Below are 13,980 nucleotides of genomic sequence, written 5' to 3'. Positions count from 1 at the left end.
TTATACAAGAAGAGGAACTTCCTCTGTTCGCAAAGAAATATTTCTTAGTGTGTTTCGACAAAAATATCTGTTTGTTTTTTTTTTAATATATGCAGACCATTCATTTCCCCGTCTCGCAGATGCTAAATATGTAATTTGAGTTAAAAAAAGAAAAAAAAAGAAGTTCTCACAATATTAGTTTCCTTGTCATGAAACTTAATTACTTCTTTCACTCCAAAAAGCCATTAAACATTATTTCGAGAAAAACTCTCATTTGAATACGCAAGACTTATGATTCGACTATCCACAAACTTCAACGTCATATACATCCACCATAGCCTATACTCTGAGAGTAGTATGTCAAAACAAAAAATTCGAATAACCGCAATTAAGCCTAACAAAAGAAAATATTAAAGTCATATTGACACAATATCAAATTAAAAATGTCATTGAAAGACACCTTAAATTTCAACCACTATAATGTTTAGTCAATGATATTAATTTTCCGTCGTCGATAAAACCAAAACCCCACGGTCAGTTTTGTCGCCGATATACTCTGAAAGTCAGCACAAAGTAAAGTCACTTGTTTGTCTGCTAACTGGTGAAACAAAACTGAGCACCGTTATTCAAGAGAGGAATTCATCAGATCTCTCGTCGTCAAAGAGCAAGTAACACAATCATGTCTGAAAACTCGAGCTCGACATTGTCGTTCAACAACTCATCTACAACGAGTGGATCTCCCAACAGTACCGACGAAAGTTGCATTTTTGCAGACTCCAAGACAGAAACGGTACTTATGGTCCTGGGCTATTTCACTATTTTCCTTGTATCTCTGGTCGGAAATACCCTTGTAATCTTTGTCATCTGCAAAAACAAGCAACTGCGAAGGTCGATTAATTATTATGTTCTCAACATGGCCGTGTCCGATCTCTTCACTCCCTTGACAATCATGCCGGTGAATATTGTACGTATTATTTCAGGTTCCACTGCCTTTATGGTCGATACCCCTTTGGTGCTTGGGAACATCTTATGCAAGCTTTGCTACTTTCTCCCTGATGTTTCTTTGATGGTTTCCATCCAAAGCCTTCTGCTTATTTCAGTAGACAGGTTCATAGCTGTTGTGTTCCCGTTGCAGATAAAACTAATCTCGTCCAAAGTGCGTTTTATCTGCATTTCTTGTACCTGGATTGTGGCTATTGCTGTTCATGTACCTTACTTTTACACTTTTAAACTGATATCCGATGGAAATTCATATTATTGCTTGCAGCGCTGGGGTGCTAACCATGTGGAAATTCACAAGAGATATCTCACGGCAGTATTCATTACTTTCTACCTGGTACCAATGTGTGTCTTCGCCATCTTGTACTGCACAATAGCTTGGACTTTGAAATGGAGGCACAAACAAAGTAAAAGTATGTCCATAAGCGGTCGATCCGGTTCATATCAAAAGAATACACACATTATCCGTTTATCAGTAGCCATACTAACAGCTTATGCTGTATGTATAAGTCCAATGTTTGTCTTAATCTTTCTTAGAATTTTCTTGTGGCATTGGCAGAATCCACCTATCTGCGCATTTCAAACCGTGATTCCGTTTGTTTCACTCTTCATGGTGAATTCGTGGAGTGCCATCAACCCATGTATCTGTTTTTCCTTTAGTAAGAACTACCGAAACGGTCTTAAAGAAATAATTACTGCCCGAGCTGGTACCAGTAGTCTTCGAATGACGACAGGAATTACGAGTCTTAGGAAACGTGCTACTAGCTCAGGGTCTGAGCGTATCTGTCTGAGGGTCATTGAACAAGACCAAGGAGATGAAAAAGAAGACGAACAAAAGGAAGGGGAAGAGCAACTATGAGACGGAAGAAAAGGAGAAAATGATCAAGAATACGAATGTGGACGGGAAGACGATGGCGAGGAAGAAGAACTGGAGAAGTGCCCCCACATTAGCAGCAGAAGGAGGAGAAGGCGGAGAAGGACATGATAACAAAGAAAGATTATGTCAATTATGGACACATCTTATTATGTCAATTACGGACATATCTTATCCTTAAAAACTGACTTTGCTGACTCTGTTTTCGGAGGATTTGTAAATGACATTAAGGACAACTTATATTAACTGGCCGCAAATGGAAGAGACAAAAGATTTCAATTTCGTTAAGATCAATTTCAAAGACTTTCAAGTCATCTGCATATGGCCTTTAAACGTACGTCTACTTACAGTCTGCCAGTTGAGAGGTTCGCCTTGCTGATAACTGTTAAGACGCCATAATACGTTATATAAAGGGACTCATCAGCATGTTGAGTATCATTTATTTAATATTCACCCTAAACGTGACTGCTCATCTTCAACATTAAGTTATCGTATTTTTTTTTTTACCACGAGACTTGCTGGAGGCCCAATACGGCGCATTGATTATGTAAATATTCATTACCTTGTATTCGCTGAAGTTTATGCTGCCCCGAGTGTATGAAAACCTGCAAATAAGACAAAAACTATCTGAAATCTTACTAAATGATGGCCTTTCTGTAAAATTGCTACAGTTAGCAAACGCTGCGAGAAACAGACTAGTTATATTGTGAATACAGTTAGCAAATGTACCTTAGTTAATGACGCTTTATTCATTTTATTCTTAATTTGTAGTGTAAAGAAGGCTGAAAAAGATTAGGTTGTCGACATGAAAGGAATTGTGTGAGACCGTACAGAGTGTGACTCATAAAAACCCTGCTGAAGAAGTTTCTGCAATATCGTCTAGACCATCTGCAGGGATGCGTTGCGGTTCTGTTTAGTTTCAACAGTTTCACTTGTAACCTTTGTGAAATCTCAAGTGTACGCGTTCCCAATTCTGTACCAATTACCATCAGTAGGTGAAAGGTTTATTGTGTAGAATAGAAGGGTAGTTGTTTGTGAAAATTAAAATAATTATTAGTAAAAATGTTGTTTTCTATAATGGTTAGGTTGAGGGAATCACCTCTGTAACTCAGCAATCTCCAGCTCCATTTGGTATCAAAAAGGGAAAACTAGTGAATTGGAAATAAAATACAAAATTTTAAGGCAACATGCATAATGTTATCCAACAAGATGCCCCTCTAATGGCATTTACACGGAATGCTTAATGCAGCCCCATTTATTCCCAATTGTATGCTTCGCAGACTTTTAAAAAACCTCGCTCCCTTCGCAATTGAAATAATGGGATGGTTTTATTCAGAGAGACTGTGTGATATTTTATCGTTGTGTTACTGGGAATCATACCGGAAATCACTCTGTGATAACGTCATTAAACGCCCGCTTGAGCTGGTCTGGTTTCCTTCGCGTTCAATTATTTGATCTGTTTGTAAAAGCGTAGTTTCTTCGCTGTGAGCTTTCCCAATTTCCACCGTTTAAACTGTCGAGTACTACTTAGAAGTTATTATTTCGATTTACCACTTGAAAAATGTTTCCTTTCTTTCTGAAAGCTGAAAAGCCTCTTTGGGGAAGTGGTCAATAAACGTGTGTATGTATGTATGTATGTATGTATGTATGTATGTATGTATGTACGTATGTATGTATGTATGTATGTATGTATGTATGTATGTATGTATGTATGTATGTATGTATGTATGTATGTATGTATGTATGTATGTAAAACGACAGATCAGAGTCTTAAATTCATACATGTGGCCGCCATTGAACGAAAATAACCTTCTAAATAATGATTTGCTTTGACGTTACACAGGTAGAGATGAGTGGGTCCCCTCCCTCGTGATATACACGCCGATAATGGATTTTGATTGGGCCGTTTTTGTTGAAGACAATCAGAACAATAGACCCCTTCTGGGAGAGAGCAGAATTTAATGTAGGTTTAAGGAATAAATCAAATGATGATTTGACGTCACACAGGAAGGGATGAGTGGGTTCCCTCTCTCGTGATATGTGCCTAAATAATAGATTTTGATTGGACCGCCTCTGTTGAAGACAATCAGAACAATACATCCCTACTAGGGGAGGACATATTTTAATGCATAAATTGATGTGCAGATTTGTGGCTACGACGAAGGAGATACCCGACCTAAACCTAGACACGTCCTACCCTACGGGCATTCCGTGTAAAAAAGAAAAGAAATACTTTGCGTTGGGCAGCCGAGCGAATGTGCGATATCTATATGTGCTCCTTTGTTGTGTTTACTTAGTCGAATGGTAATCCGACATTGGGCTTTAAATGAATAAAATGCCGGTTTCTTGTTGCACATTGGAAATCGCCGAGGGAGTAGAAGAAACCGCCATATTTCCTTACCGAAGATATGGTTGCGAACGGTCTTCAACTGGCCAAACCTTGTGAAACTCGTAAATGGAACACGCATTTCGGCCATGGGAAAAGTTTCCAGAGGGAAAACGGGACTACCTTTTCAGAAGTTCCATTTTTTCCGGAAATTTTCCAGTTGAACGAACCAAAAAAGCAACGTTGAGGCTAAGATTAACTAGAATTGAAGAACGCGCTAAGAACATTTCCCAGGTTGAGAATCAGTTAAGAACACATTTATTTTGACTAAATGTTTTTGAAATAAACAGCGTAAATACGGATAAAGTACATGTAAAACTTCAGTCTATATTGTCCCATTAACCCTAAATGATAGGTCAGATCGCGTCCTCATCAGTTTATTGAGATAATATAACAGGTAAGTTAAGAACAGGTCAAGCTAAGACCTTTCAGGCTTAAATTGCCAATGATGATGATGATGATAATAATAATAATAAAAAATAAAAGAGAACAAAAAAAAAAAAAAAAAAAGAAAAGAAAAAAAGAAAGAAAGAAGTGTAACAGAACCTCTCGTTACCTGTACACGTTTCACGTTAAAGTTTGGCTTTTTCTTTAACTTTCCAGATGAAATTTTACATATAGTCTTGCCTAACAGCGAGACTGTCAACTAAAACTGTCAACGACCTCCTATATTCTAAAATGTAAAGTTAATTGTATTTTCACAAGACCATGTAAACGGTACAAGAAAGTAACATAGGCAAAGGACCTTTCGCCAGCCACTTATTCGGTCGAAAAACATAATATATGCCACTGAATCCTGGAACTAAAAGAAATAATTTCAAAATAACATGATATTTTCTCCAGTTGTTAAATATGAAGAAAAAATTGTGCTGTGATGCATTTCAAACTCAGCAAAAAGACTCCTCACTTAATAAAATTTAGTTGTTAGTAGGTATGAAACAAACGTGTATGAAAGGGAATAAAAAGAATTGAATTTAGTTCGGTCGTTGCCTATTGTTGTCGTAACCTATGTTGGATAGCAAATCGAGCAAAAAATCCCCGGAACACGATGGTCGGATTCAGTCCAATGAACTTCCCGGCCGTCAGTTCAAAATTCCACTCTCCGGTCTACAGTTCCGCTTTAAAAAAAAATGCAAAATGACCTTATCACTCAGTAATTTTATATAAAAAGAGGAACTTCCTGTGTTCCCAATTAGGACTCTTTGTTAGTGTGTTTCAAAAAAAGTAATTTTAGCAAATATATGCATATAGCTTTCACTTACCCATCATGCAGATGTTAAATTTATACAGTTGTCACAATGTTAGATCCTTATAATGAAACTTATTTATTACTTTTAATCCAAGAAACACATTGAATATTGTCCAAGAACTCTCATTCAAATACCCAGGAGGAGGTTTATCGATATAAAGTCACTGCACGTGATGTATTATCGACCATTTGATAGGTCAATGGGCTTATAAATTATTGACGAGTTTTTGAAGGTTTCGTGTACCAGGGGAATTGAAGGATCACACAGATATATTTGGGGATTGCTCTCACTTGTGATGTTGTTACTATGGGCCGAACAAAAAGACGAAAAAACCGTTTCCAAAGGATACGCTGTCAAACTCTTCGTCTGTTGCATTTATTGAGAAATTCGAAATGACGCTGGAGCTCCATGCTGTTAAACGTAAAATTCAATACTCAGAGAGGGCTTTTCTTTATTCGGAGATCTGTTGAGCCTAAATTGCGCTGCCAGTGAGCAACCTTGGAGATATATATTTATAGAGAGGAAAACAGCGAACCCAAAACCCACTGGAATCAAGCTGAAAAGGCCAAAGTACGGCGTACAAACACTAGCAAGATATCAAGGAGACAAGGTAAGCCATTTTTGTTCAATTCATGCCCTTTATTGTCCACTCCAAAACACGTTCGTAAATTCCCATACAAACCCTTATAATTTACGCCATTGCGTAACACTCATCGTGACACGTAAATTACAACCTGACGTTACAAAAGTCAAACAAAGGTCTTTAAATAAACGCTCATAGAGCTTGCGCTAGCTGTCCTCTAAACGAAGCCATCTTGATCATTCAGACGCTCTCGCAAATTATAAAGTCAACTACTAGGTGATTACGCACTGCACCTTCAAACCTTATCCAAATCTGACCCTCTCATTGGTAGGTTCTCAAAGCTGATTTGTATAAGAACGCAATGTTCAACGTGAGAAGCGGTGAAATTCATGCAGTTAAATTCCAACCACGACATCTTCTAAAATCTTTCAATAGGCCATTTTCATCAGTGATGGCGTCATTTTACTACAACTACCAGAATTCATTTCGTTTTCCTTTTTATATTCAAATTTTGTAATATCAGTGGACAGCAAAGAAAAATAGCTCTAATTAGCATGAGAAAACAAAAATCAGAAGGATTTTGGTAGTTGTAGTGAAAATGTCCTTTTTCTCCCCTCCCACAAAGCAACAATTACAGCTACCTGCATGGATCCACCGCCCAAATGCACTACCATTCAGCTAAACGCGGTTTAGCTCTCAGATTTGCTGTATGCGGAAAACAAAACAAATAAACAAAAAAAAAAAAAAAAAAAAAAAAAAACGCCCGATATCCCATACGTGGAGGGATGGCAAGACAATAAAAAAAAAAAAAAAAAACTACAAAATATTACAAGCTGTAGCGGCAACATAGTGTGCGGTATTTCAACGCGTGGCTTAGATAATGCTCCACTCTGACAAGAGACCGTACACTAGCAACCAGTAAGAGAGAATTTGTTTTTTGCCCAACTGCTAGCTTTGAAACTGTAAAACCATGCTTAAACGGCAGTTATCTCGACAAATGAGAGGTTTGTTTGATTCAGTTGCGATGCTATCCTCCATGCGGCCGCCATCTTGTTTTCTTGAGAGTATCCCATCATTCATGGGTAAAAAGTAACCCTCAATCTTAAGCCCGGTATATGTACATACGGCGAACTCCGGCGCACTGTAAACTGCTGGCCGATGATTCGAGTTTAAGAGGTCTGCTCAAAGATTTAAAAAGAAAAGTTATTGGTTAGAAGTCGCAGAGGGGAGAATCACCCTCGCCTTTACTGGGTCGGAGCAGCGAATACCCCATCATCAGAAGCGAAAGTGCTCCTGTATATTAAATACCATCACAAGCTTTTCAACAAGAAATAACAAATATTTAAAAGACATTCCTGTCTGGTTCAAAGGTAATTTTACAGCGGTATTAATGTTTATAACCCTATGCAGAAAGGTCATTTATTTATTTATTTATTTATTTATTTATTTTTTCTTCTTGGAGGGGTGGGGAGATACGGATTACCCCTCTCCATATCTTAACAAGTATAAAAGCTAGAAAAAAAATGAGACTTGGAGGAGATATAGTAGGTCGAAAGATGTTTCCTTTGAGGTCGGCAACGAGATGTGATACGTCGTATCACGTAGTTATTACGTCATGATTGCCAAATAGAGGGCATGTTGGATCCGCCTCCTTGAATTTCTGGATTTCCCCAATACTTGAGGAAAGCGCCGAAATTGACCTAAAAAAAACCAAAACCAATAAAGTAACACAAATATGAGTTAACGATATAAAATTTACAGTACCAAAAGTAAAACAAAGACAAAAAAAAAAAAAAAAAAACAAGAACGAAACGGCCAGTCAAAAATAATAATAATAATAATAATAATTATTATTATTATTATTGTTATTATTATTATTATTATTATTATTATTATAGTTGTTATTATTATTATTAATATTATTATTATTATTATTATTATTATTATTATTATAGTTGTTATTATTATTATTAATATTATTATTATTATTATTATTATTATTAATATTATCATTATTATTATTATTATTATCATTATTATTATTATTATTATTATTATTATTATTATTATTGTTTAAAAAAAATAGTAAGGCAACTTGGTCACTTATCTTTAGGGGTGATAACCCCCAGTGTTACTAAGAGAGAGGTAATAATCCTCTTTAGGGGTGATAATCATCTCTAGGGGGTGATAGACTCTTAAGATTAAGAGGGACTGGTGATATTCCTCTTGATAAGGTCCCTTGATCTCAGGTCACGTAGTGTTTGGTAGCAGTTTTGAGTGAACAACATCACTGGTAATGCTCTTGTGGACATGGAATGGACATTAGGAACGTTAGAAACCGTACCGGCTCCAAAACCAAGAGAGAAATAAATTGAATATGCTCAGTAAGGTACCAGCCAGGAAAAAGTTGGCCATTTTCCACAATTTTAGATTTATAAAAAGCATTAAAAATGTTGAAGGGAGGTTATTGCGTACGAAATATGAAATTTGTATTTATTATTAATTCGCTGCTGACAAATGCTTTAATACTAGATTGAAATGTTACGTGGTACCGAATTATTTCTCGGATTGTTTTTGTATTATAAATCGTTCCAACATCAGTAACAGAAGCACCATAGTGTAGTTGTCATCTCGCCGTATTAGTTTCCAAGGAGAAGTAGGTTCGATTCCTTTCTTGGCACAACATATTTTTCTTTTCTTGTGAGGTGTCACATGTCACAGTGTTAGACATTGAAATGTTGATTTATTCATTGATTTATTTGTTTTCGATAGCGTTCTTATAGCTCGACTCAGTTTGCACCAAACCAGTTCAGTTAGCCAACAGACTTCGAAAGTAGTTAAACTTGTAGTTGTCAACATCCTTCATATATACATTCCTGTGAAAGGCCGAAGAAAGAATCCCAAACCATGCAAACCGTTCAGATCACTACTTACCACTTCCAAGACAACGGCAGAACATTAAAATGTTACTGAAAACTTCCTTGGATATAACTAAATTTTTCACTCTTTTAAAGTCAGAAACATTTGACGAGTGTGAAGACATATGGCTTAAACAAGAGTTGGTATAGTATAGAGTAATTCATTAGTAGCAACTTTAATATGATAACAGTTATCTGAAATGTGTGAAATACATTTTTTTTGTAAGAACTTTTTTAATAAGAACGTTGAGGCTGAGATTAACTAGAATTTAAGAACATACTAACAACATTTCCCAGGCTGAGAATCGGTTAAGAACACATTTATTTTGACTAAAAGGTTTTGAGATGAGCACATATGATACGGATAAAGTACATGTAAAACCTCAGTCCATATTGTCCCATTGACTCTAAATGATAGGTCAGATCACGTCCTCATAAGTTTATTGAGATAATCTAACAGGTAAGTTAAGAACATTCTAAGACCTTTTCAGGCTCAAATTTCTAATAAAAATAATAATAATAATAATAACAATAATAATAATAATAATAATAATAATAGTTATTATTATTATTATTATTATTATTATTACTGTTATTATTATTATTATTATTATTATTATTATTACTGTTATTATTATTATTATTATAAAATAAAAAAAGAAAGAAGTGTAACAGAACCTCTCGTTAAAGATATACTCTCCAGTTGTTACACATGAAGAAAAAATTGTGCTGCGATGCATTTCAAACTTAGCAGTTTAAAAAAAAAGACTCCTCACTACACAAGCGTGTATGTACGTGAACAAAAGGAATTGAATTAAGTTCGGCCGTAGCCTATTGTTGACTATGTTGGATAGCAAATCGAGCAAAAAATATCCCCAGAACACGATGGTCGGATTTAGTCCAACTTTCCGGCCGTCAGTTCCAAATTCGGGCCTCCAGTCTACAGATCCGCTTAAAAAAGAAAAAAAGAAAAAAAACAAAATGACCTTATCGCTAATTTTATACAAAAAGAGGAACTTCCTCTGTTCCCAAAAGACTCTTTGTTCACTTATGTCCAGAAATACAGGCAACGGCGAATTTGGCAATTTTGACGAAATCTTGCCAGTCATAACGGTGACGAATTTGACAAAATTTCGCCAAATTCCCAAATAAATGCAAATAAGCAAAACACATGGAAGCCTGCCATGTTGGTGGATTTGACGATTTTGGCGAATATAACAAATTTGGTAAAATTTTGTCAAAGTGCTAAATGAATGCAAATTAGCTAAACACATGGAGGCCAGCCATTGACAAAATCTTGCCACATATCGTCAAATTCGCCATTTTCGTCATTGCCTGCATTTCTGGACATATCTCTGATTGTTAGTGTGTTTCAACAAAAGTAACATCAGCAAATATATACATATAGCTTTCACTTCCCCATCACGCAGATGTTAAATTTATACAGTTGTCACAATGTTAGATCCTTGTAAAGAAACTTATTTATTACTTTTTATACAAGAAACACATTAAATATTATCCAAGAACTCTCATTCAAATACCCAAGACTTAAAATTCAACCATTCTTTTTGTTTCGGTTAAAGCAATTTTTGAAAATATATGCAGGCTTTTCCGTTCCACGTCATGCAGGAGTTAAATTAATACAGTTGAAGAACGGAAGAAAATACAGTTGTCCGGCAATATTCGATTCCTTGTGATGAAACTTACTTAACACTTTCAATTCAAGAAAAAAAACATTAAATATTATCAAAGAACTCTCGTTTCAATATATTTAACACTTAAAATCCGACCATCCTCACACTTATGAACTTCCTCCACAGCTTATCATTAGGCTTAGACTCAGTCTCTGACAGCAATATGTTAAACGAAGAATTAATTAAACGATTAAGCCAAACATTGACAATATCGATTTCTCGCCGTGAGGAAAACCGCCACGGCCACTTTTGTAGCCGATATACTCCGATACTCAGCACAAAGTAAAGTCACTTGTGTATCGACCAACTGTTAACACATAACTGAGCAGCATTATTTAAGAGAAGAATCCAACAGATCTCTCGTCTTCTAAGAGCACACAATCATGTCTCAAAACTCGAGCTCGACATTTCCGTACAACAGCTCATCCTCAACAGATGGACTTCCCAACAGTACTGACGAACATTGTATTCTCGCCGACTCCAATGCAGAAAAGGTACTCATGGATTCTTGCCTATTTCATCATTCTCCTAGTATCTCTGGTTGGAAATTCTCTTGTAATTCTGGTGTTTTACAAGAATAAGCAGCTGCAACGATCGATCGATTATTATGTTCTCAACATGGCCGTTTCAGATCTCTTCACTCCCTTGACAATCATGCCGGTCCATATTGTACGTATTATTTCAGGTTCCGCTGCCTTTATGGTCGATACCCCTTTGGTGCTTGGGAACATCTTATGCAAGCTTTGCTACTTTCTCCCTGATGTTTCTTTGATGGTCTCCATCCAAAGCCTTCTGTTGATTTCAGTCGACAGGTTCATAGCTGTTGTGTTCCCGTTGCAGATAAAACTAATCTCGTCCAAAGTGCGTTTTATCTGCATTTGTTGTACCTGGATTATAGCCATTGCTGTTCATGCACCTTACTTTTACACTTTCAAACTGATACCCGATGGAAATTCATATAAATGCTTGAAACGCTGGGGTGCTAACCATGATAACATCCATTCGAGATACGTGACGGCAGTATTCATTACCTTCTACTTAGTACCAATTTTTGTGTTAGTCGTCTTGTACTGCGCAGTGGCTTGGTCTTTAAAACGGCGGCACAAACGAAGGAAAAGTATGTCCACAAGCTATAGATCCGCCTCACATCAAGTATCAATCAGGTTATCAGTAGCCATATTAATTGCTTATGCCTTTTGTATAGCTCCACATTCCGTCTACGTGTTTATTAGAACTTTCATGTGGCATTGGCAGGCTCCACCTATTTGCGCATTTAAAACCGTGATTCCGTTTGTTTCAGTCTTTATGGTTTTTTCGTGGAGTGCCATCAATCCATGCATCTGTTTTACATTTAGTAAGAACTACCAAAACGGTCTTAAAGCAATAATTACTGCCCGATCTGGTGCCACTAATCTTCGAACGACGACAGGAACTACGACGCTTAGGAACCGTGCTACTAGTTCAGGAACTGAGCGTATCTGTCTAAGGGTCATTGAAAGGGAAGAAGAAAATGAAAAACAAGACGAACAAAAGGAAGGGGGAAAGGAACTCCAAAAAGAAGGGGAAGAAGATTATCAAGAAATTACTGAAGTAAGGACAGAGCGACGATCTGACGAAGAAGCAGTACTGAAGAAGGAATGGGAGGAGGAAGGTTAGATATAGGAAGTGCAAGAGGAATGATAACAAGGAATGGTCATGTCAAGATACTTACTAATGTGTCATATGGAGTCCTACTGACACTGATAGATGTTTTTAAGACTTTCTTTTCGAAAAAGGTCGACAATTTTTTTTTTATTACGGAAGGTTATTGCGTACGAAATATTTATTTGTAATTATTTCTAAGACGCTGCTGACAAATGCTGTTAGACTAGATTAAAATATTATGTACGAGGTGATACTGGCAAAGTGCATCTCGAGTTGTTTTAATTTCCTACGAACGAATTAGCGTTGGTTATGAGGGTTTCCGGTATTTTGTAAGAACCAAACGAACTGTGGTCGTCGTAGCCAGAAGGGAAAAAGAAATCCCGTAATTTGTTTTTGAGAAAAAGGAAATGAAAAATATAGCAAGGTTCCTCTTGGATGACGTTTTAACTGAGTGTCAGTGTTGCAATTGCAACATTCTGTTTTTTTTTTTTTTTTTTTTTTTTTGTAAAATATTGACAGAGCTGTGCTCAGCATTCGCTCGCCGGTATTTTGGAACATGGATATTGTAACTAGCTTGATTTTTGTTGTTTTCTTACTCTACAAATGAGAAGATTAGTTGCTCAAGTGCATATACTTTTGTTACACTTTCACAATTAACATGAAAATGCATAATTTAGGTTAGCGGGTTAGTAACTGTTTTTCGTCTAAAACCACGGACTTTTGAACCGGCGAAGTACTAGGAAAGGTGTACAAAAGTGTTTTTATCAGCGTGATGTAGGGGCTTTAAGCAAAGGCTACCTTTCTGGTCTAACAAGTCTTTTTCAGTCGTAAAAACATTAGGCAACGTTTTCATTTGAAATTATTTGTATAGACATATGTAAATTTTGAACAAGTTTCCCAGTAATTGTAACTCGACAGTCAGTGAAGGCGTCCTGCTGATCAGTGTTTTGGCGTTCAGTTAAAAAAAATGTAAAAAAAAAAATATCTAAGCTAAATGAGACCACCATACTGAACACCAGTATGCCCATAGAGTTTGTGGATTAATATTTTGTAGTTATTCTTTTATTGTAACAGGTATGTTTGTTTTTGTTGCGCCCACCGCGGCTAGTTGGATCGCAAGTGGATTCCACCTTTTCTTTTTTCTCATTTTATTATTAGAAAGAAAGTTACTTTTGTTTTTATCGTTGTTGTTGTTGCTTTTATCTGGCAAAGCTCAGACAAATTTGCTGGGTTTAAGACTAAGGCCATAAAGCACTTGGCCCTCTAACACACGCGGTAGGAGTGCGGGGGATAAGGGGCAATGGCGGCGACTCCACGTATGAAACTTGATAAGGCTAAGTATCCACCGGGCGTATTCTTGGATTCGGATGCCACACATGCAACAAAACAGAGCTAAACTGCGTTTTATGCAGCATGGTAGTGTTTTTTGGGGCAAGGGATACAGGTTGCGGTTTGTTGCTTTCTGGGAGACGAGAAATTGAAAGATTATAGCAGATGTCCAAGTTGGAAGTTTACTGATCTAACTCACTACCACTTCTGACGGTACACAGTGCGGTCCTATGCAAAGCAGCTTTGAGAAAGTAAAAATAGAAGCGAAACACAAGACAGTGACATTCCCGAGCTAATGGAAATTAATGGCGCTGTTATTGTTTG

General features: G+C 36.7%; 1 protein-coding gene across 1 annotated transcript; it reads left to right on the top strand.

Moving 5' to 3' along the window:
- Nucleotides 1-377: 377 nt before the first annotated feature.
- LOC146477820 (neuropeptide FF receptor 2-like) lies at nt 378-2,268 on the top strand. Its single transcript, XM_085112930.1, has one exon. It carries the CDS (start codon nt 659-661, stop codon nt 1,835-1,837), a length of 1,179 nt encoding a protein of 392 aa, XP_084969056.1. The 5' UTR covers nt 378-658; the 3' UTR covers nt 1,838-2,268.
- Nucleotides 2,269-13,980: the final 11,712 nt, after the last annotated feature.

The sequence above is a fragment of the Pavona decussata genome, unplaced genomic scaffold (assembly GCF_977016875.1).
Source record: "Pavona decussata unplaced genomic scaffold, jaPavDecu1.1 SCAFFOLD_68, whole genome shotgun sequence".
Classification (NCBI taxonomy): Eukaryota; Metazoa; Cnidaria; class Anthozoa; order Scleractinia; family Agariciidae; genus Pavona; species Pavona decussata.
The sequence above is the reverse complement of the archived record's forward strand: the minus strand, read 5'-3'. Positions and strand labels throughout refer to the sequence as shown.